General features: G+C 36.3%; 3 protein-coding genes and 1 long non-coding RNA gene across 4 annotated transcripts; 2 read left to right on the top strand and 2 right to left on the bottom strand.

The window, feature by feature from the left end:
* The first annotated feature begins 1,086 nt into the window (after positions 1–1,086).
* LOC108994563 (piriformospora indica-insensitive protein 2-like) lies at positions 1,087–3,184 on the top strand. Its single transcript, XM_018969814.2, has 2 exons — positions 1,087–1,719; positions 1,904–3,184. The coding sequence occupies exons 1-2, from the start codon at positions 1,477–1,479 to the stop codon at positions 3,134–3,136; spliced, it is 1,476 nt and encodes a 491-aa protein (XP_018825359.1). The 5' UTR covers positions 1,087–1,476; the 3' UTR covers positions 3,137–3,184.
* An 11,898-nt stretch (positions 3,185–15,082) lies between these two features.
* Positions 15,083–15,595, top strand: LOC118344692 (protein Ycf2-like). The gene has a single exon (XM_035685804.1). It carries the CDS (start codon positions 15,083–15,085, stop codon positions 15,593–15,595), a length of 513 nt encoding a protein of 170 aa, XP_035541697.1.
* Positions 15,596–19,362: 3,767 nt separating this feature from the next.
* LOC109017783 lies at positions 19,363–21,918 on the bottom strand. Its single transcript, XR_002000441.2, has 3 exons — positions 21,138–21,918; positions 20,629–20,685; positions 19,363–19,736 (listed from the first exon to the last, which is right to left on the bottom strand). It is a non-coding gene; the product is annotated as an uncharacterized LOC109017783 (long non-coding RNA).
* Positions 21,919–22,486: 568 nt separating this feature from the next.
* Positions 22,487–23,948, bottom strand: LOC109017785 (protein MIZU-KUSSEI 1). The gene has a single exon (XM_018999974.2). It carries the CDS (start codon positions 23,676–23,678, stop codon positions 22,896–22,898), a length of 783 nt encoding a protein of 260 aa, XP_018855519.1. The 5' UTR covers positions 23,679–23,948; the 3' UTR covers positions 22,487–22,895.
* Positions 23,949–24,080: the final 132 nt, after the last annotated feature.

Genomic DNA, 24,080 nt, shown 5'->3' with positions numbered 1-24,080 from the left:
TTTTCTTTATTGGCTGTTTTTACATGTTCATTTGGCTAACAAAGAAAAAAGAAAAAGAAATAGGCCGTCATGACTTAAATACACAAGAATTATTACAAACCTAATGGTGGTTTATTACTAGCTATCTAAAGGAATCATGTTTCTTTTATGCCCAGTTTGAATAGTGAAATTGTTTCATTTCATCTCATCTCATCATTATAATTATCTCAAATTTTTACACAAAATATATATAATAAACAATTAAACGTTTTCAAATCTCAAAACAATAATAATATTAAAAAATAATATTCTAATAATATTTTATTTAACTTTCATGTAAAACCATCTCATCTCATCTTATTATTCAAACTATACCAAATCTCCAACCATGCATATAAATAGTTGCAAAAAAAGGTGAGACAAATTATTGATGTGCAAATTGTAGTAGTTATTGTGGATTGAATCGAAACTTTATAATTTCCCAAATAATGGTGCTTTAATTTCCCCAAGTCAATTTTCATCAATTATTTTTGGATCAAATAATGGTGATAGATTAGCTAGGATAGTCTCGGGTTTTCTAAGCTAGTAGTAATCTACCAAGACTGCAACAGATAACGAGACATAATTCTAAGGAAGTCTTTTATTAAATCTAATACATTTAAGGCTAGGTCCAACTCTTTATGCGACTTATTTAGTTGCTCAGAATTTTAAGATTTTATAAAACTCCGTTTGGATACTATAAATAATAGTAAATAATTTATGAATAATAATAAATTATTTATAAATAATAATAAATAATTAATTTAAAAATATTATCTTAAAATAGTTATGTTTCCAAACATATCCTTTAAGATTTATAAATCTATCCATCAAAATCTTAAAATTCGGATAAAAACTTGTCACCCAAATTTATAGTAAATCATGTCTTTATAAAAAGCGACAATCCCAGTATTTAAAAGCGACCATATAATTAATGCCTCACATAAAAGTTAAAATAAATGCACATGCAGGCTCACAAGATACACCACATGATGAGATCACTACCAGATCGATCGTATGGTTTAGGAATCTTGTTTAAAAGCTTTCCCAGCAGCTTCTTCGTTCCCTACAATCCTATAGCCGTCTTATTATTAAAGTTATTGCCATCATTGTTGCTTCTTTTTTCTCCAGCCTCGAGCAGTGTTTCATGTACTTTGTTCTGTTTATTGGCTTTCAAAGACGTACGTACGGCGTTGGTTTCCGAGTACTATAATTTGTTGATGAGCAGTAGTAATTAATTAGCATATAGCACAAGGCAGATTTCAATCTCCTCCATGTGTTTTCTTGAGTAGTGCTTGCATTCTTTCCCTTACATCGACTGATGATTATAGCATCCAAACTTTTCTAATTTCTTCGCATAGTCTTGTGCTTTGTGAAGAATTCTTGAGCAGCCTTTTAGATTAGAACTGGGTTTTGTTTTTTTTTCCTTTTCAAGTTCTTTTTTCTGTCTTGGAATTAATGGCGATATTGGAGAATTCCATTTCGACAGTACTTCAAATGGTTCTTGGATTTGTCTTCGTTGGCAGCTTGTTTGTTTTCATGTGTACTGAAGGCCAGGAAGAAAACATGACTACAATTTCAATAGCTCCAATGCAGAAACAAGAGCGAGAAGCCCTCTATTCTGCCATTCAAGGTTTTGTGGGGACGATGTGGAATGGCTCAGATCTGTATCCAGACCCTTGTGGATGGACGCCAATACAGGTACGAATTAAATCCCCAAACAAAAAATTAGGATCATACAAAAAATTTTGCATGAAATATGCATGCAAGAGGTTTAGGCTGTATAGAATATCAGTAATTAATTAGTACATGCAGTATGTATATATTTTCGATTGAATTATCCTTTTCATTAAAATTTGATTGGGACAATAATATTCTTGTACAGGGAGTTTCCTGTGATCTTTACGATGGATTTTGGTATGTTAGTGCAGTAAACATTGGACCAGTTTATGAAAACTCTCTCCGGTGTAGTAGATCAGGAGCCAAATTCACACATCATTTATTCATGCTCGAGCACCTAAGGACACTCTCATTCTTCAATTGCTTCTTTTCACCACACCAAAACCCAGTAAGAATCCCCAATTCAAACTGGGAAAACTTCACAAACAGTTTAGAATCCTTGGAATTTCGATCAAACCCAGGTCTCATTGGAGCAATTCCAAACTCCATTGGCTACCTCAAAAAGCTTCAATCTCTAGTGCTGCTAGAAAATGGATTGACAGGTGAACTTCCTCCAGAGATAGGCAATTTAGTGTCGTTGAGGAGACTGGTCCTTGGTGGAAACCAGTTTTTGGGTCAGATTCCAGCAAGTTATGGAGGGCTCACCCAGCTCTTAATTCTTGACTTTAGCAGGAATAACCTATCTGGAGTATTGCCTTTGAGTTTTGGGAATTTGACTTCACTCCTCAAGCTTGATTTAAGTTACAATATGTTAGAGGGAGAGCTGCCAACTGAAATTGGAAGCCTGAGGAATCTCACAGTCTTGGACCTTGGGAGAAATAATCTTTCTGGGGGTTTGACTCAGTCACTTGGAGAAATGGTTTCCTTAAAAGAGATGGTGATTTCCAACAACCCAATAGGGGGTGATCTCTATGGAATCCAGTGGCAAAATCTTCAGAACTTGGAATTTTTAGATCTTTCTTACATGGGTTTGACAGGGAAAATCCCAGAGTCCATGACAGAAATGAAAAGGCTAAGATTTTTGGGGCTCAACAACAACAATCTTTCAGGAAATATCTCTCCAGGGCTGGCATCTAATTTACCATGTATTAGTTCTCTTTACCTTAATGGAAACAACTTGACAGGGAAACTTGAATTCCCAGAATGGTTTTATAGGAAAATTGGAAAGCGTTTTGGAGTTTGGAACAATCCGAATTTATGTCACCAGGCTGAATTGATGTCGCCAAAAAGCAGTGTTCCTTATGGGGTAAAATCATGTGAACAAGAAACTGCTACTTCTGATAGAATTCCAAATGCCAAGATGAGTACAGATCAGGGGAAGTACTGGAATCAGAATCACCTAATATTTGCAGCTCCTTTGGGAGGTTCAGGCTGCAGGTTGAATGGATTCATGTGGTGGCCTTTTATTGTTGTATATGGGACTTTTGTAATTCTCTGATGGCTGGTATAGGTGTAATTGTAATATTTTATACTCTCTTGAATATCACTGTTGAATGCCACAATATTAATTTGCTCCATCTGAAATTTTGAAAACAATCAAAAGTTCATTATACACATCATGAATATCCAAGAAATTAATGGCTTGAAATGTTCTAAAATTCCATCAAAATTTTAAATATATATATATATATATATAGGATTTTACTCCCACACCCCCACCCTGATAGATTTTTTTTTTTTTTCATAAAGTGTGGAGTGTTTTTTGTAAGGCGTGAGGTGTGAGTTAGTGAATAGTAATTGATGAGAAATTTTATTCATATATATATATATATATATATATATTTGGGGGTAAATATATATATATATTTTTTATTGGTAGCGCTTATATTTCTAAAACTTGTAGGGTTGATTTCTTTTTCTTTTTTTTTCTCCTCCTATGAACTATATATTGTCTCATTATCACTTATATCTCCCAGTACAAATATTGAATCCCATGAATTAACAACCATATGTAATATTAATATAATTACCCGGGTAAGCGATGTCGATGGGTAGAAATTCGTACAACCAAGCTGAACCAAGTCAAAATTTATGGAACTAATTTACGAGATGGCATATATAATTAATAGAAAATAATAAATTAATAACTATTTTATAATTAAATCTGTTTTAAATAAATAGTAAGAGAGACTTTATAATATTATTATATACCATACTCACATTTCACTTCCAAGAGTGAGCTGATGAGGTAGCATTGTCTATCAACTTTTGATAAATTTTTTTTTTTAAAGAAAAATGATTCAGTAGTAATAAGAACGCCATAATTTTTTTTTTCTAAATAATAAGCTAATTAGCCACTAGGGGTGCTACCCGCCCTGCTATCGGGGGGGTGGGGTTGAAACCACACCTAGCCCCGCCCCTGCTCAATCTATTGTCTAAAAAATTCTTTAGTCTAAAAATATTATTTGCTTAATTATTACTATTGTATTGTCTTGATCTCCTATATAATGGTTGGCCTAGGAGGTTAAGGCAATCCATTAACTTGAAATTGAATTCAAGTTTTTAATAAATTGTATATATCTATATACAATATATTTATATAAATATTAAAAATTATAATTTGTTATATTAAAAATGGTAGGAGTACGGAGCGGGGGCGGGGCCCGTTGGGGTCAATTCGCCCCCCACCCTGGTGTGGGAGGCGCGAGGTAGCGGGGTAACGGGGGGCGGGGCCCCACTGCCCACCCCTAGAATTACAAACTGGTTTGATACAGTAAAAAAAAAAAAAAAATAGAAAAAGGAAAATCTACATATTTCGTACACCACCATTTTACTTTTATCCTGTTATGATGAGATGTTATTTTCAATTAATTTTTTATTTTGTTAAGTAAGAGATGATCCAAGGATAATGGAAAATGTCATATTTATAAAAGTGAGATAGTATAATACGTAATATTGCTCTTAAAACAAGCTTTGCAGCTAGACTCAATAGTTCTTAAAGGTTAGGATGTGACAATAGGAAAATGATAAGGTTACTATCCTCTTATTATCTATTTACTACTTTTTTTGTATTTTATTTTATTTTTATTTTTAATTTTACTTAATGATTAAGGAAGTGAATATTAGTAAAATTATATATTTTTTAATTTTTTTTAATAATTAAGAATGTTAAAAAAATACTTAAAAATGATAAAATATATATATATATTTATATACTATAAGTAGTAAATAGGTAGTAAAAGAGTAATAACTCTATCACTACCCGTGACAATATTTTGATCATTACAATAACAATTTAACAAAGCGGTCAATAACAAAGCCTCTATTCTCTCAAAAAGTGTTCACAAAAATATCTCATAAAAATAAAATTTATAAATTAACATAATTTAATATAATATATTAAATTACTTTTATAATAATAAAAGTTAAGTGATTAGTCCATCTCTGTATCAACAAAATATTTCTCATTTTCAAAATTTCATTTTCAAATTCCATTTTCTTTTAACTACTGTTTATTCCCCCCCCCCCCCCCAAAAAAAAACCCATTCAAGATCACATGCGATCCAACTCCTTCCCTCTTGCTCCATTTGAATAAGTTTTGTGTTGCAAATTTAGCTTCGTCCCTCTGCATTGTGCGCTGATTTTCCCATATAGGTTTTCGAGGATTTCTCAGAAAAGTTCTGAATTTTCTAGCTTTTTGAACAGTTTCACCAACTGGGTCGGCGAGAATACCTTCTGGGCATGTTTGGATAGCAAGAAAAAACTCGTAGAATGCCTGTATCAGCAGGGTCTCAAATTGTTGACCTAGAAAGAAACAAGTCAAACCCATATCAGAGAATTAGGCCTAAATCTAATCAAGAATACACCCATGTGAGTCTTCCTCTGAGAAATCCACACCATGGCCTCAAAGAGAAGATGAAAGCCTTGACTGTCTTGTATGAGCATCAATTGCAAGCCCATGTAGAATTCAAGAAGTCTTTAAGGCCCGAAGACAAGGAATCAAAGCGAAACCATGTCATGAGAGACAATAAGTTGCCCACAGTGCCTAATTCTACAATATAAAGAACTTATGTTCTGCCTCAACTACCGATTGAAGATGTAAAGGAGAATGTGGTGATGGGTTTGGATCGAATTGTCAAAATTCTTGTGCCCAGGAAATGCAATGGCTTGGACCACGATGACACGAAAGCACTCAAATGGGGGATTAGTTGTTAAACTTTCCACAAAATGTAATCCAGTGGAGAGCAACACAATAAATTAAGGAAATCATACAACAAGAGAGTTCAATACTTCCAGGAATTAATGGAAATCACAAACTTCATCGATAGGAAGAACACAAATATTATTCGAGGCAATCCCACCTCTAGGGCGTTCCAAAAAATTCTCAAGATTTTAGACAAACCAAAAACATTTTTCTCCTTACCCCTTAATACTATCTACACTTCCTAACAGAATTCCTCTACTACGCACATAACATATAAAGGCAAAGACTAATATGACAGTAAAGAGACAGAAAAGACTCATAGTAGCTACACGTTACGTTTTATCTAACTAAAACACAGTGTTTTATTACATGCCTACTATGTAGATAACAAGGTAGTGCAAAATGCAGCACATTACTAATTTTTCCAAAACGCAGCATCCCATTAAGACATAGAACGATAACGTTTAGAGTTCTCCACTTTTGAACTAAACAACTTCAAAGGCTTCTTCTTCCTCAAACCTCCATCTGTTCTCCTCTTCCATTCTCTCACTTCTAGGGATCCTGACAACATCTCTCTCCTTTAGAGCACCTTGGCGACAAGGTGAGGGTAGAGTTGCTGGAGGTTCCATAAAGTTTCCTAACTATTGTCCTCAGTCGTGGCTCCTGACCATTTAACCAAACCTCCATCACTGCTCTATGTCAATGGCATTTCATACGGTAGTCCACGATAGCCTTTGGCTCGGGCTATATATCCCCATGTGTGTTGACTAGTGGAAGTGTGGCTATAGGTTGGATCTGAGCACCGATCTTCTTCTTCAAGCAGGACACGTGAAATGTGGTGTGGATTTGTGAAGCCTCGGTAAGTCCAAACAATAAGCCACCTCTCCAATGTTTTGCACTACAATAACCCATAAAAGCGTGGAGAGAGCTTCAAATTGTGGTGATCTGCCAGGGACTCTATCAGTATGGTTGTAATCATAGGTAGACCCAATGTCCTTTCTCAAACTTCCTTTCCATTCTCTTTTTATCTGCATACACTTTCATCTTGTTCCGTGATGCTTCAAGATTTTCTTCCAATATACTTAAAATTTAGTCTCTGCTACAAAGTGTTTGATCCATTGTCTCGTTTGAAGATGTCCCGAGCACATAAGAAATGAGTTTGGGTGGGGGGTAACCATACAAGGCCTTGAATGGGTCAATTTTGTGGTTGTATGGTAGGAATTATTGTATGACCATTCTGCATAGGGTAGCCATTGAGCCCATTTAAGTGGTTTCATTCCTACATAGCACCTCAAATAGCCCTCTAGACACTTATTCGAGGTCTTTGTTTGCCCATCAGATTGAGTGTGATAAGCTGAGCTGTTGTTGAGAGCAGATCCTTGTGTTTCAAAAAAGGCCTTCCAATAAGAACTTAGGAAGATAAGGTCTCTGTCTGACATTATTGATCTAGGCTGACCATGCAATTTAAATACATGGTTAGTAAATAGTTGGGCTACCACTGAAGCCACATAGGGATGTGAGAGAAGTATGAAGTGGCCAAATTTAGTAAACCGATCCACCACCACTAAGATCACATTGAACCCTTGGGACATAGGTAAACCCTCTATGAAATCCATAGAGATATCAGTCCAAGCCTAATGAGGGACGGGCAATGGCTACAATAGTCCAACTAGTGGGGTCATCTCATACTTGACAGCCTGGCATGTGTCGCATTCTCAGACCATTTTTTTAATATCTTTCTTCATTCCCTTCCAATAAAAATCATCCATCTTAACCCTTTGATAGGTTTTCAAATACCCCGAGTCTCCCGCTGCAGGGTTTTCATGAATGTAATGAAGAACTTTACCCTTAAATAGAGAGTCAGATACAATTACAATTCTCCCTCTTTTTAGGACCAATCCTTGCTGAAGTTGGTACCCTTTGGGTGGCATCTCATTTCCCTTCAATATGTTTATAATTTCCTTAAGCTCCATCAACTCTTCATAGCTAGCTTTGAGTTAATCCACCCACTCCCGAGTACGAAAGGTTAGCATAGCCAATAACCATTCAGCATTATCCCCCATGCGAGAGAGAGCATCGACCTTCTAGTTCTCTTTGCCTTGCTTGTAATTAATGACGGAATCATACCCCATCAGCTTACTAACCCATTTTTGTTGAGCCATAGTTCCCACCCATTGCTCCAACAAGAATCTCAAGGCCTGCTGGTCAGTTTTGACAATAAAATATTGGCCTACAAGATAAGGTCGTCACCTTCGTATTGCTATGTCCAAAGCTAGAAGTTCCCTTTCATAAGTAGAGAGGAAAATGGTTGTCCCTTAAGAGCCTTACTCATATATGCAAGAGGCTATCCAAACTGCATCAACACTGCACTTATCCCCTTTCCACTCACATCACACTCAATAGTAAAGCGGTGGAAAAAATTAGGCAGCCTAAGAATTGGGGGTCGAGTGATAGCCAATTTCAAATTATTGAAGGTTTAAGTAGCCTCATTTGACGAAACAAATGCATCCTTTTTAAGTAACTCAGTAAGCGGTGCTACAATGGACCCATAGTTCTTTATAAAATAATATCCCGTTAGGCCTAAAAAACTCCTGAGTGACTTCACATTAACAGGTAAGGACCAATCTTTTATGACAACTGCCTTTTGAGGGTCGGCCATTACACCTTCAGAATTAATCACATGGCCTAAATAATCAATTTCAGGAAACCCATACTTATACTTTAACAATTCTGCATACAACTTATTTTTCTATAGAGTTTCCAGCACCCTCTCTAAGTGTATTAAATGGTCAGCCCATCCCTTACTATATACCAATATGTCATAAAAAAATTAGTAAAAACTTCCTCAAGAAAGGTCGTAAAATTTCGTTTATCAATGCTTGGAAGGTGGATGGTGCATTGGTAAGCCTAAAAGGCATCACAAGGAACTCATAGTGTCATTCGTGTGTCCTAAAGGTTGTTTTAGGCACATCCTTTGGAACCATCCTGATTTGATGATAACCAGATCTTAAATCCAGCTTTGAAAACACCGCGGATCCATGTAACTCGTCTAATAAGTCATTTATAACTGGAATTGGAAATCAATCTTTCACCATCTCTTGGTTAAGGGCCTAATAGTCCACACACAAACGCCAACCTTCCATCCACCTTGCGGACTAACAACATGAGTGAGGAGAAAGGGCTGGTACTAGGTCTAATCACACCAGACATTAACAATTATGTCACTAGTTTTTCAATTTCAGCCTTTTGATAGAAAGGGCAGCTATAGGGTCTTGCTGAAATTGGTTGGGTGCCTTCCTTGAGTATGATTTTGTAGTTATGTGATCGAGGGGGTGGCAGCCCATGTCGGGTTTCAAATACATCCTGAAACTTTTTTAGTAACTCCCTCAACCTTTCGGGTACTTCCAGGGAACCTTTACTGTTGTCATCAATCAACGCTTGCAACAATAATCCCTTCCCTTCACTAACATTATTAATTAAGGACTTATTATCCCCCTCAAAGGTGATGTCCTTCAGACTAAGACCCTTCAACTCAATTCCCTTACCACCATGCATGAACTTTTATTGTGAGCTTAGAGAAATCTCATGCAATGGATCCTAGGGTCTCCAACTGTGATGCCCTCAGCCCCCGTTTAGGATTTGAAGGAAACTGAAGCGTTGGGACATGTAACACAAGGTTACATACCCCTCGTACATGACAGATAAGATGCAATGCACCTATTGATAACTAGCAGTATGCAGTATATCATAGCAGAAAGTCAACATAGGTCAAATAATAGGATAATAATCATGGTATCGAAGCACATAAAATCTCAATGCTTCAAATTTCATAAGAGTCAAAATAGATAAATATTCCCAAAAGAGACTCGCAAAATTACGAGACCAATACATCAATTTATCAAAAGAGTTATTTATCAAAAGTCTTATGGATCAGAACCAAGGTTCCATCTTCAACTAAACTTAAGAACACTCATATAGTCTTTCGGGGATCCAAATCCAACAACCCCACCTCAGCAGCGACTTTTTTAGCTTCTACGGAAGAATTTATGGCTTGCTCCAATACCTTGACACAAAATTCATGTCGTTCTTAAATCTCAAAGTCCTCTTAGGATCCAAGGATGAAATCTCAATACTTGACTCATTGAGGTTTGCTACAATCTTCTTGAGCCACTAAGCCGTAACTTTAAGCAATTCTAGGGTGGATTGATGACGAGCCTCCACTATGAACTCATCCTCCACTAACTCACAAATCTCGTCCATGTCTAAGGGTCCTACGTACCTAGCACAACTTCTACAATTTCGAGTAAGGGAATGATAGTAGAAATTACAACAGTGAGATTTTGAGAAATCTCAATAAGTAAACAAATAACATGTAACAGATATCGTAAGCATATATACGCAAATGCAATGAATGGATGAACATGAGATTTTATTTATGCATTTGAATTTTCAAAAAGATATCATGTTTATCATAACTTTCATAATCTTTTTCCTTTCATAAAACATCTTTTCTTCATTTTCATACTTATTCATTAACATACTTGTGAGCTCGGTTCTTATTCATGTAACATAACTTTGAGCTCGAGGCCTTTCTTAACTTTTACATATAAGTGGATATACCTCACGGCTCCCCTATGCACCTTATGTTCTCCGCTAGTTACCGCATCAACTATTGGCCACTTTGACCAAGGTGACTACGTCTTACTTTTAATCATTCATATTACGGCAATTCACTTTTCTCCTTCACCGTAGGGCATCCATTAGCTTTAGGTGTAACCCCGCTCCGGTATCATTTTTTTTTAGGAACCATTCGAGGTCCGTCAACTGTACTTCATCGATCCAAGGGTTACCATTCCATTTTAGTCACTCCTGAATGCACAGAGGAGTTCCACTAGGACATTTTCTAGTCCTAACCATTGGTGTCGTGACAAAACTTTTAGAAATACTCTTTTTCATTTCAAAAGATTTTCACAATCCCAATGCATGTGAAATGAACTATGCAAACTTAGAACTTTCATGAGACACATGCAATACCGAATGCTTCATCATAATCATATGACATAAAACATGCAAATCCTTGTACATTTCGCATTACGGCTTGAAAATATTAGAACATGTGACTATGTTCTTTTATAAAAGTTATAAGACATTGAATATCAAACAAAAAACAAACATTCAATACTTTCCATGTAGTGGCTGAATCATACAAACCCTAGTCATCCAAGAATCAGTCTTAACTCATTAAACTTTAATTACAAAATGATCATACTTCACATATGGCAATAGCCGAGACCTTTAAGTTTGAAAACAAACATTCCAATCAACTTTTCATGAACTTAAAATCTTCTAATGTGTTAAATAAAATTTTAACAATCAATATTCATGAGTGGCTGAAACATGCTAGTGATCATACCTTTAAAATTCAATTATTTTCTTGAACTAAGTTCCATAAGCAATTCGGTCAAGTAGCAAGTAATCATATACAATCAAATATTGTACAATCTGAAACCCAAAGGTGGCTTTTTATTCCATTTTTATAACATAAATTAATCCCATAGGCCATTCTAATCAAACATTAGATAGTCATGCAAAGAAGAGATCATAACGCATGGAAGAAACATCAATATCACAAACATTTACATAAAACTGAATAACCAACAAGTTCACATGACATATACATAAAATATCCAAGTACAAGTTAGAAGATTACTTACAAAAATTCATAATAGATAACAAGCAAGCTGAAATTATATATACAGTAATCGTTAGGTTCGGTCATTCAAGAAAAACCCTAACCCGTGTTATTGAGTAATGTGTTCTTGACATATTTTTCCAAGAAAAGAACTCCCATTAATATTCGGAGCTATATTTCCTTGCATAACTTAAAAACCTTATTTCAAATAAACACTAAGGCCGTGGTCCTCTTTTGCAAAATATCGTGCTTATGTGAGCTTAAATCAAGTAGGGTTGAGTCTACCTTCCTTGAAGAAAAACCTTAATCTAGTCGTGTGTGTATATTCGTGGGTTCAAGTGGAAAAAATTCTCAAAACATGAGCTAACTTCTTCTAGCTCAAATGTGTATGTGTGAACATGAGTTCTTGATGAACTCACTAAAAACTGAAATTTCATCCCTTAATGCTCTATGTGTGTGTTGGAAGGGTGATTTTGGCTTCATACCTTCTATGACTTTTCTCTTGGAAGTATCTTCTAGATTTACTTACCGTCAAAATGATGTTTGGGTGAGGAAATAATATTGTGTAGAGTGTTTGGATGATAAGAAAATGGTGGAAAGTTGGAGAGAAAGGTGGTGGCCAAACACTTCAAGAAAAATTCACAAAATGACTAAAAGACTTGGGGTTTTCGGCTCCTCTCTCATTTATAGACACAAAAGCTTCTTACACAAGCTAAAGTTCATTGCATGGATGTCAAGTGGCGTCCCATCCTAAGGCTTCTTCCCTCTTTCTCATCATTTGATTGTGTTGGAAACACAATGGGATCTTTTTGGACAAGTGGTGCCTCCTTTCTCAAAGCTGAAACCTCCTCCCCATTTTGCCCCTTCTCCTCATCTCTTAGTTCAATGAACCTTGTGGCTAAATGGTCTTTGTCAAACTAAAAATCTTCCTCAATCTCTTACATGTGTGCATGTGTACCAAGTGTCATGTGAGGAGTGTGTGTGTGCATGGTGGTTGCCAAAACCTCCTTTTTTTTCCCAAATAAGATCTTCTTTCACCAAACTTTTAGACAAACATGTGATTGGCCAAAAATTGCACAAACTCCCTGGCCCTAGCCGTCCATGTCAATGTGTCTTATACAAGATTCTTCTATAATCCTCCTAGGCGTGTAGACCTTCTCTTTCCAAGCTCTATTTTTCCATTTCCCAAGACAAAACTTTTTACCTACTTTTTGAATGTGTGACATATGGCAAAAAGTAAATCTTTCTTTTCACATGGTTGTCGTGCATGCCCCTTAGGGCTTCCTTCCAATTTTCAAACTTTTCATGTCTCCATCTTCCTTCTAGAAGCTCTCCCCCATGATGACAAGTGTCACAAAATTTCTTCCTACAAACAAGCCTTCTTGCATGCATGACACAAGGCAAGAGGGTGGGTGATCTTCTATCGTAGGCGTGCAAGGCCAAAATCCTAGATTTTATCTCACCTCACTTCTTTCAATTCCATCTAGATTCATCAAGTTCTAGACTTAAGTTCCATTGGGTGACATGTTGCATTCAAAAACTCAAGTTGGGCATGAGCCCTAGATCCATTGGGCTTCAAACCTTGATTTCCTATGAAGGCCGAAACTCTCATGGGCTTATCTAATAAGTTAAATAAAATACACAAAAAACCTAGAAAAGTCTTGTCGTCACACCAACCATCTAACCCCCAAAACAACATTACAATCACAAGGGATAAAATATAAAAATGAGAGTTGAATTGAGTACCTTGAATCTTGACTTCAACCTCACTGTAGCCCCTCCACTTCGGATCAAATCACCATTAGCTATCCTGACAGCAATGTTATTTGACTTATCCATAGCTACTTTGGCCCTTAGTGCGATTGAGGGATCCAAAATATTCTGCGTGTTTCCGGAGTCTACTAGGATTACAACTTGTTCCCCTCCAATTCTACCCAACAGTCTCATAGTATGTAGACTAGGAGTGCCTGTAATTGCATTGAGGGATATTTCAGCTTCCCCCTCCATTGGTGGCACCTATTTTTCTGCCCCAGTTTCCTCATCCTCAGTTATTTCCCACTCCCCTTGGTTGTCCCCTCCTTCCTTAAGCCCTTGTAGCAAATAAACCTTGGGTGTTTTACAAACATAGACTGGGTTCCATTTCTAATTGCAATGGTAACACAGCCCTTTATGGAGTTTCTCATCCATGGTTGCAAAAGAAATCTTTTTAGTTGGAAAGTTGTTCTTCATTGCTTTGTCCCCCCCTTCGAAGTACTGCCCCCTCTAAGGTTGAATGAGATCTGGTAGAAGGACCTCCTCTATCTTCACTTGGTTTAAATGCTTTCTTGATACTCATTAAATACTCTTCCTGTATTCGAGCCAACCCAAATGCAGCATGGAAATTAAGAGGATTAAGCATACGAATAGGTAATTGTATCTTGTCCTTTAATCCACTCAAGAAATCAAAATTCTTGATCAATGGAGGAACAATATCACCATTTTTGTTCAATAAGATACCAAAGTGGTGGATGATTGACTCATTCCATACTAGAAATAATCGCAGGAAATCTTTTGATAACACGGATTCCTATTTCTCAATGATATCCCACGATCAAGACAATTGGCCGAATCCCACGAAACTATTTCATCGAAGTTCATTGATATCTTCTTTTTATAAAGCAAATCGACTTCGATTCTTGAATAATGCACATCACTTCTGCTTCGATTGTAACAAAAGATTCCCTTTTTATGTGGAAAAGGCCCGTGTCAATAATTATGATTTTACGTATGGACAATTCCTCAATATCTTGTTCATTCGCAACAAAATATTTTCTTTGTGCGGCGGTAAAAAAAAACATGCTTTTTTGGAGAGAGATACTATTTCACCAATCGAGTCACAGGTATCTAACATATTCATACCTAACGATTTTCTACAAAGTGGTGACGAAAGGTATAACTTGTACAAATCTTTACATTTTCCAATTCGATCCGATCCATTCGTTCGTAGAGCTATTTACTCGATCACAGACATTTTTGGAACACCTCTAACAGAGGGATAAATAGTCAATTTTGAAAGAACTTATTGTAAACCTCTTTCAGATATGAATCTATCTGATTCAGAGGGGAAGAACTTGCAGCAGTATCTCAATTTCAATTCAAACATGGGTTTGATTCACACTCCATATTCTGAGAAATATTTACCATCCGAAAAGAGGAAAAAACGGAGTCTTTGTCTAAAGAAATGCCTTGAGAAAGGGCAGATGTATAGAACTTTTCAACGAGATAGTGCTTTTTCAACTCTCTCAAAATGGAATCTATTCCAAACATATATGCCATGGTTCCTTACTTCGACAGTGTACAAATATCTAAATTGGATATTTTTAGATACTTTTTCAGACCTATTGCCGATACTAAGTAGCAGCCAAAAATTTGTATCCATTTTTCATGATATTATGCATGGATCAGATATATCATGGCGAATTCTTCAGAAAAAATTGTGGAAGACACAATGGAATCAGATAAGTGAGATTTCGAGTAAGTGTTTACATAATCTTCTTCTGTCCGCAGAAATGATTCATCGAAATAATGAGTCACCGTTGATATCGACACATCTGAGATCGCCAAATGTTCGGGAGTTCCTCTATTCAATCCTTTTCCTTCTTCTTGTTGCTGGATATCTCGTTCGTACACATCTTCTCTTTGTTTCTCGAGCCTATAGTGAGTTACAGACAGAGTTCGAAAAGGTCAAATCTTTGATGATTCCATCATACATGATTGAGTTGCGAAAACTTCTGGATAGGTATCCTACATCTGAACTGAATTCTTTATGGTTAAAGAATCTCTTTCTAGTTGCTCTGGAACAATTAGGAGATTCTATAGAAGAAATACGGGGTTATGCTTCTGGCGGCAACATGCTATGGGGTGGTAGTCCCGCTTATGGGGTCAAATCAATACGTTCTAAGAAGAAATATTTGAATATCAATCTCATCGATCTCATAAGTATCATACCAAATCCCATCAATCGAATCGCTTTTTCGAGAAATACGAGACATCTAAGTCATACAAGTACAATTAAGGTTTGATCCTCATCATCAAGCTTAATATCAATATTCATCAGATCCATAATAATTTTATTAAACTCATCTAGATGATCAGAAATAGGAGTATCTTCCCTCATCTTGAGAGTGTATAATCATTTCTTCAAATACAAACAGTTGGTGAGCGACTTCTTCATATACAAGCTCTTAAGTTTCTTCCAAAGACCAGCAGCGGTCTCCTCATCAGCAACCTCCCTCAAAACTCCATCTGATAGTGACAACAGGATAGCACTATGTGCTTTCCCATCTTCTTCTCTTAATGGTGCAGGAGAATCATCAGTCACATTCCTATCCAATACCTTTGACAACCCTTGTTGTCGTAATAAAACTTTCATCTTGATGTGCCACAAACTGAAACTGTTATGGCCATCGAATTTCTCCACTTCAAACTTTTCCATAGCCATCTCTCAAGATCTCACATAGAACATGGCTCTCTAATGCCAGTTTGTTGGGATAAACCGGTTATCAAAGGCTAATTTGAAATATAACAGTGGAAGCAAACAAAAGAAATAATGACAATCACACAAAGGACACCAAGGTTTAAGTAGTTCGGCTTAATATGAGCCTACATCCATTGTTGAGGTCGATCTCAACGAATTCATTATTAACAAAAGTGGAATACAAGAGATCAATCACAAAATCCTCAATCCCAAAGCCCCAATACTCCTAATGAACTCTTAAGATTCTTCACAAAATGATTATCTCTCTCTCTCTCTCTCTCTCTCTCTCTCTCTCTCTCTCTCTCTCTCTATATATATATATATATATATATATAGTATGCGGCTGCTCATAATGTCAAATGCATGAAGAAAAGCATTTATATATAGTCTACGATGCTAGAAGCCATAAAACTGAACATTTGTTCGAGTGACGTGTTGAGCAGACATTTAGGGCAGACACTCACTCGAGCTGAGTGTCAAGCGAACTCATAGATTGGCTTCCCGCTTGAGCTCACGGGTGTCAAGTGAACTCTCTGTCTGAAGCTTCGCTCTAGCGTAGTGTTGAGCCAAGGTCGAGGTAGGGTCAAGCAACAGCCATGCCAAGCCTCTTGAATGACATTTTCAAGGAAATCAAGTCACCATTCCAATAATTATAGTATGAATCTGAAAGTGATCAGAGACTCTTTCTTAGTTGAGAATTGCTTCATGCCAAAATATAGGACAAAATGGGGTAGAAGAAGTTAGAGAGTTGCGAGTAGACTATGAAGGGTTTGGAGGCAAAAATTGAGAATATTAAAACATGCTCATTCTTTTGAGCTAAAGCAAAAGGTTGATCTCATTCATGAGCTCTCACGAGTGAAAAACCATCAAGATTGGGAGTGGAAGGAGTGAAGCGTTCAAAAAGATCATGGCTGCATTTATATATAAGCACACATGAATGCTTGAATGAGACCTCTAATACAGGGATTCCACATTAAACCAACTCTTTTCCCCTCAGAAAGGTCGTGGGCAATCTGTTCTCTTGTCTTTTATGTATCTATATGCTTTTCTTTCTTCTGAAACTGATGCGGCCTGCTTGTCCATGTTTCTGGTTTGTGTTCATCAATTACATCAAGCAGCCTGGTTTTGCTCGTTAAAAGTCTGAGCCATGCATTGAACTTTGAAGTAACATGGGTAGATCGAAGACAAGGTGGTGGCAGTGTGGCACACCTAAAAAAAACAACTTAGAAAACGGTGATTCCCAGGCTTGGTTGGTTTGGTTTGACAAGAAGATATATTTTGCTTGTTAGGCGGTATTTGTATTTGAAAAATAATATTTATATGTATTAGAATACTTAAGTTTCGTGCATATTTAAAAAATAATAATTAAATATAAGATTCTTATGAAAAAATTTATTTTTTTATGATGAAGCTCACCTTTTTTTTTAAAATGAGTGTTCGTACGAGACTTGTCTGTCATATCATATATATTAAAAAAGAGAAATGATAGTTGCAGTCGTGAGTACACAAGCGTCGTGCAACTACTTTGAAAAAGATGAATAAATACGGGACCCCATGAAAAAAATAATAATTTCTTAATAGTAGACCCCATTCTTTTTCAAAGCGACTGCACGGTGCTTGCACACTTCACAACTGCACGTAGCATTACTCATTAAAAAATATATTTTAAATCAAAACATTTGAAATAAGGTTGATGTAGTGCTTCAAGATTTCTATTTTAATTGCATGGAAATTATGAAAGTAGTTGAGATTCTTATTCTTATTCTTATTCTTATTATTATTATTATTATTATTATTGAAATTTCATGTATATTCCATTTTATAGCAAATTATAAAGCGTATTTACTGAGTAGACAAATTTTTTGAAAAAAGATGATGAGGCACATTGTGCTCAAACTGTTGCAATTAGTGTCTTAAATAATTTCTCATTAAACCTGTTATTCAGATCATGTTACTAAGAGTTATAACAGCCATAGATATTTAAACTTCATTATTACATTTAAATGTAAAATGATCTTGTTGATCGTGAGACGTAGCTCCACCTATTATGCACAACACCCAGACTAGAAACTTCAATATCATGTCTTTTGCAAGTTACTATTACATAAACAAGGATTTTTAGGAGTGATAAGTTAAAAAAGGTAAAGTAAAATTGAAATCAATCACGCACGAGTCTATGACACAAGATTTACTTGATTCGACAATTTGTTCAAGTCTATAGATCTGTAAAGAATTTTATTTAGATGATAATCAATAATACAATGCGACGATTATACAAGAATTTAAAATAATATATAGTAAATCTTAATTATCTGGTCGGATTGGATTAAGAGTCAAAACGGATTAAAAATTCTTGAAAATCCACCAAAAATTCGAAATAGATTTTTGTTGAATCGGGTCATCAAATTGAACTACACACAAACAGAACAAGACTACATACAAAGAAACCCAACAAGGACTCCTAACAATCTTCTATCGACTTCTGAAAAACTTTGAATCTGATTTGGTTCGTTCATAATCAACTATTTGTGAACTAAGATTTATGATTGATATTAAATGATAAAACTTCTATAAAATTTGACTTAACTTGATTCATTTTACCTCATGCAACAACTTATATTTATTATTTTTATAGTTAAAATTAAGGAAAAAACTACTTTGGCCTCCCACTTGTACCGCTCCATTTGACTGCTTGACCAAAAAAAATTTTTTTTACTTAGTCATTAAGGAAGTAATTTTAAGTGTATTGAAATATTTTTTTTCTTTTTTACATATTTAAATATATTAAAAAAATGTGAAAAAAAAATCTCAAAAACCAAAAGCGGTCAAGTTGAGCGGGCTACTCTAAAAAAAACCAAAAGCAGAGTAGCCCAACTCTAAAATTAAAACACCGTATTTATCATGTAGTCTGAATAATCTGTTATTATTATTATTATTATTATTATTATTATTATTATTATTTTATCACATTGAAGTAATTCGTTTAGAAACTCGAGTTTGTTCAACAGATAAATGAATTATATATGTGAATAAATATATAAATCGTTGATAAACTTGAACTCGACTCATGTTTAAATAAAGGAATAAAATTTTAAAAAGGCTCGTTTGGATAATGAGATAAGATGAGATGAAATAAGATGGTTTTAAATGAATTAAATAAAATATTGTTAGAATATTATTTTTTAATATTATTATTATTATTGAAGATTTAAAAAAGTTGAATTATTTATTATATTTTGTGTTGAAATTTAAGAAAGTTATAATAATGAGATAAACTGAAATGAGATGAGGTGCGATGATTTATGCTAGTATCCAAACAAGTTATATACATTCTAACTCGACCCGTTTACGCCCTTACTACCCAAATAGTAATTCAGGCTAAAATGGATTCAAAACTTCAAATTTTGCCGAGAAAAAGAAAATAAGATTGCCACTTCAGGGGCTTTTTGTAACCTCAAATAATAAATAAATACCAACAATCTTGGGATTGAGCCGCAACACCACCAATTGCTTAATGAAATAATGGATTATTTTCAATTTCAATCTACTCTTCCTCATTTCCTTTTCAAGTACCATGTGGCTTAGTGCTGAGATATAATAGCTTCACTGATTCTGACTGCAATTCACCAGGTTTTCTCATTTCCCTTTCAACTCCACTTTTCCAACACCCATTTTTTCAGTCAACACTGCATTAAAGTTGATCAGGGACATATAAGATAACAAGTAGGAGATCCAAACAAAGGTATCGTTACAGAAAACGTAGTGCATAAAAATGGGATGCTCGATAATCCAAAAAGTTAGGAAAATCCGGGAAAAAAAGGGCTTGTGGTAGCCTAACTAGCTAGTGCATTCAAGCTGTTAAGAGGCCATGGCTGTTTGAAGGAGCCTCCAACATCCATTTAGCTTCTTCTTGGTTCTGTACTCCACATTCATTTTTTTCTAAGAAAATAATAATGTATTAACATGTTGGCAAAAGAGTGGCTGGGGCGACTGAACAAGAACTCCGTTGCCTTGGTCTCTTAAGTACTAAGGAAGTGATCGCCACAAAGGTGATTGATTTAGTAATTTCGTTTGGTTGTTAGACTGTAATAGCTCAACTAAGTTCAATTCAGATTTAGACATTTTCTAACACCCAAACGTACTCAAATTATTAAACTCATCTCAACTCAAAACCTCTTTACATGTAGGACCCACAACATTTTTCACCTCAACGTCTCTTTACACGTGGATCCACAATCTTTTTCAACTTCCCATAAATACATCTAAACTCATCTTAACATCCAAACACATTTAAACCCATCTTAAATGGGCCCAACAGAACTCACTCCATCATCTCAACTCACTACTATTCATAGAAAACTCAACTCAACTAGTTCAACATCCAAACGCAGCCTTAGAGTCAAGCAAATCAAACATTTGGTGGCTTCCAAGCCACATGAGGGGTTAGTGTACACGAATCGATAGAGAAGGGTGGAAATGGTTGATTCCCAAAAATTTGAGGTTGGGAAATCAAATGGAGTGGTTCGTGGGGTGCGTGAGACTAATGCATGACTTTGGGGGCGGATGAGACTGACTCACACGCTTATATATCTTCTTGGGTCATGGCTTGTTCAAACTTGTACATTGACGCGCGGCCTGCAAATTTGAAGGCAGTGCATGTGTAAGCAGAGATGTTCCAAATGCGACTTTATCAACTTTCATCACACCTAAACAAGGAAAAAAAAAAACAAGATAAAGGGATTGGGAGGGAGGGAGAGAGGGAGGGAGGGAGGGGATATGCAGGGAGTAGAGAGAGAAAAGATTGAGGAAAAGTTACTGTTTTAGGCGGCAGAGAGTCAATCTTGTTTAAAGAGTTTCAACGAGTGTTGGAACTTGTTTAGGTGACTACCCTTTCAAACACCTAGTCCATAAGGCCCATAACAACAAAACAGCTTTGGACAAGTAGCAACTCTACATGCCCTACAGACATGTATTAGTGGATCACCTTTAATACAAAGTCCGCGTTTTTTGTGTGATCATTTCATTTCTTGGGTGCTAAAAAGCTAAGGTTGCATTTATTGAAGTAATAATGGTATAAAGAGGGTTACCTACGTCCAACTTTATGCACAGCAAGCAACTTTTGAATCCTTTTGAAGAATGATAAGAAGATCATGATCATCAGAACAGCTTTGGTTTTTGTGAAGGTATAATCTCTCAACTATTTTGATTTTTTGTCTCAGCTGCAATGCAAAACCCTCAGAATTCTGAAATGTCCCTCCTCTTCCTCAATTCTTTTCTTCCTGTTTTTCTGCAAAGAGAGCAGCAGATAAAGGAATTTTCTTATTTGAAACTTGGAAGCCTTGAAACTAGCAGAAAGTTGCAAGCTATTCCCTTCAATATGACCAAATCACCCATCTAAAAGATGTCATCCGTATTTGTTTTTTTGGAGTCTTAACTATTTTATTTGTGGATGTTGCAAATAAAAGTTGTGGGCTATACCGGGTACTAAAAAGTCACAAAAGGAGGAGAATGTAACAGTAGAGTGTTTTAAATTTGCAGAGAATCAAATGGCATAGGTGGAAAGCAGTCAACAAGAGGAAAAGCTCAATTCTATGTCAGGAATTGGATATGATTTTCTTTTTGTATTTTTTGCTTTTGATGGCTTCTATGATTAGGGCTTTAATACAAGTTTATTTGGATCATTTTCACACACTAACTGGGGCACCAAAAGCAATGATTAGAAGCATCTTACACTTTTGGACCAAATGCTGAATTGTTTTTTGTTTTGGGAGGAATGGATGTATAAACTATAAGTTTCCCAAGGATCCTAGCTGAACAGGGAAAGATCTTGAAAGAATTTTAGAAAATAACAGAGACAAGCTATAATAGATTAACTTATTTGACAAATGAAGACAAGCCAGCCGTCTTCTCCAAATACATACACACACACCAGAAAAAAAATATATATATAATACAATAGAATGTTCATTGGGATCATATTCTTTAATCTACTTTCTCTAGACATTCACATGGAGTCACATGATCTAAATATGTGGGTATCAGAAGAGTACCAATCATCCAAATAAATTGCACTGCCAGAGTAATTATCCCAGTTTGCATATATAACTTTACCCAATATTCTCAATTAAAAAAAAAGAAAAAGTATTATGAGAAAATAATCTCCTTCCACATAACCCACTATGTGACCTTTGAGAAGAAAGGTTGATTGTGTAAAGAATAAACTGAAGTATGAAGAGAATGATTAGATTCATTCGAGTATGTAATCAAATTGCTATGCAAAACAGAATGGGATAACTCCACTATCATTGAATTCCTCAAGTTTGTCGCCCAACAAGGAAAAGGGGATTCCCCTAACAACAGTGAATTCTCAAACTGGTCATGAAATATATTATAGCCTGCCTGCCATAACCCATAACAGTGATATTAACCCGAGTACTTTTTCAAAGAGTTGCACAAGCAATTCTTCATTCAATATGAGTACTACAGGCAAAGAAGATAAAATTAACCAAAATGCGAAGACAATCATGATTGCATTAGCCTCCTTGTCTCATCACTTAAAATCAAGGATTAAAAAAGAAAAACTATGAATAAACACACCTTCAGGACCCCACCCACCATCATGTTGTAATGTATTGCCCCCCTCTCACCTACACTACCAAAGTATAACCCACCCCTTACTTCATTTTCTACATAGACAACGAAGGGAAAAAAAAAAAAAAGTACTTAATTAGAGAGAGATCTAGGCCTCCATCTTCATGATTGAAGAGCTAAACAAGGTATCATTAACTGCTCTTTCATAACCTTGAAGTACAAAGCGGAGATTAACTAAGACCTTCAATTGCTGCTTAGACTCTGAGCAAGTAGATACTAAGCTCAGGAGCTCCATTGCTATCAGGGTTCATCATGTAGAAAGCTTCAGAATCCCTAGACCCTACAATTCTCTCAAACTTGGCCCTCATGTACATGAGCTCTCCATCGGACCCAGCTTCAGCTTCATTCCCAGGCAAAACACCAGCACCCATTGAAATCGGCTCCACAGCCTTCAAGACCTGCAACTCCTTGGCCCCACATTCTCTCCTCGTTGCAAATCCGCACTTCTTTCCATTGCAATCAGTCCTCCATACCGGCTCTTCAAGCAGTCTCACAGCCTTCTTTTCTTCTTCCCTTTCCCTATCACACTCCAACGCAATTCGAACCAACCCAGATGCCATTTCTCTAACCAGGACACTAATTGGCGTAGCAAGCTCAATCATGAAGGCAGGTTGAGAATTGGGATCCCTTTGGAACGCAATATGAACGCGCCCACGCCGATGCCCGAAGAGGGTCCCAACCACTCGGGAACCGAGGCCCAGAGGTAGATTCGAGCGGTTCCTTCCAAAAGCTGTCAAAACCGATCGAACCCTCGAAACCACCACAGCTTGAAGTTTTCGCCTTTGTGCTTGGGCTGCAGCAGCTACAGGTCCCGGCCCAGCAACCTTATCATCTTCTTTTTTCTCTTCCTCAACGGCTTTTGAGGAAGATTTGATGCTTGGAACTTCATCATCATCTTCGTTGCCAACTTTAGTCGACCAGTGGAAGTGCCTCTTGGAGGAGAAATCTTGAGAGCTCTTAGCCATGACTGTCTTCATCTGAGAAAGCAAATCAAAGGGAAGGCAGCTCCTTAAAAGATGATGCAAGAGAAAAAAGAGTGCGTGAGAGAGAATACCGAGCCCGAGAGTGAGGGAGAGATTCTGCCACTACTCTCTCTCTCTCTCTCATTGATATGTGGGGCTTTCGTCTATCCTTTGTTTGGTTGTCTCTAGTTCTTTGTTGTGGGGGCAGAGAATCCTGTCAAAAGAAACATAGGCTGCCCACCAACTGATTTAGGAAATCAGAGATAAATTCGAGACCTGGAAGAGAGAGAGTCTTTGAAATAGAAAAGAGAGGAATCTGAGGAGACAATCTGTGTGTTGTTTCGCTTTCTTGTGGGGCACCGAGAAACTGGATTTTGCTTGACTGACACTTTTGACTTGAGTCCAAAAACAGTGAAC

The sequence above is a fragment of the Juglans regia genome, chromosome 15, assembly GCF_001411555.2.
Source record: "Juglans regia cultivar Chandler chromosome 15, Walnut 2.0, whole genome shotgun sequence".
Classification (NCBI taxonomy): Eukaryota; Viridiplantae; Streptophyta; class Magnoliopsida; order Fagales; family Juglandaceae; genus Juglans; species Juglans regia.
The sequence above is the reverse complement of the archived record's forward strand: the minus strand, read 5'-3'. Positions and strand labels throughout refer to the sequence as shown.

What these genes read in the sequence shown, in the direction of transcription:
- LOC108994563 (XM_018969814.2), top strand. Translation starts at nt 1,477, where the DNA reads ATGGCGATATTGGAGAATTCCATTTCGACAGTACTTCAAATGGTTCTT. An exon ending in GTGGATGGACGCCAATACAG is followed by an intron (nt 1,720 to 1,903) that starts GTACGAATTAAA and finishes ATTCTTGTACAG; the next exon opens with GGAGTTTCCTGTGATCTTTA.
- LOC118344692 (XM_035685804.1), top strand. Translation starts at nt 15,083, where the DNA reads ATGATTCATCGAAATAATGAGTCACCGTTGATATCGACACATCTGAGA.
- LOC109017785 (XM_018999974.2), bottom strand. Translation starts at nt 23,678, where the DNA reads ATGAAGACAGTCATGGCTAAGAGCTCTCAAGATTTCTCCTCCAAGAGG.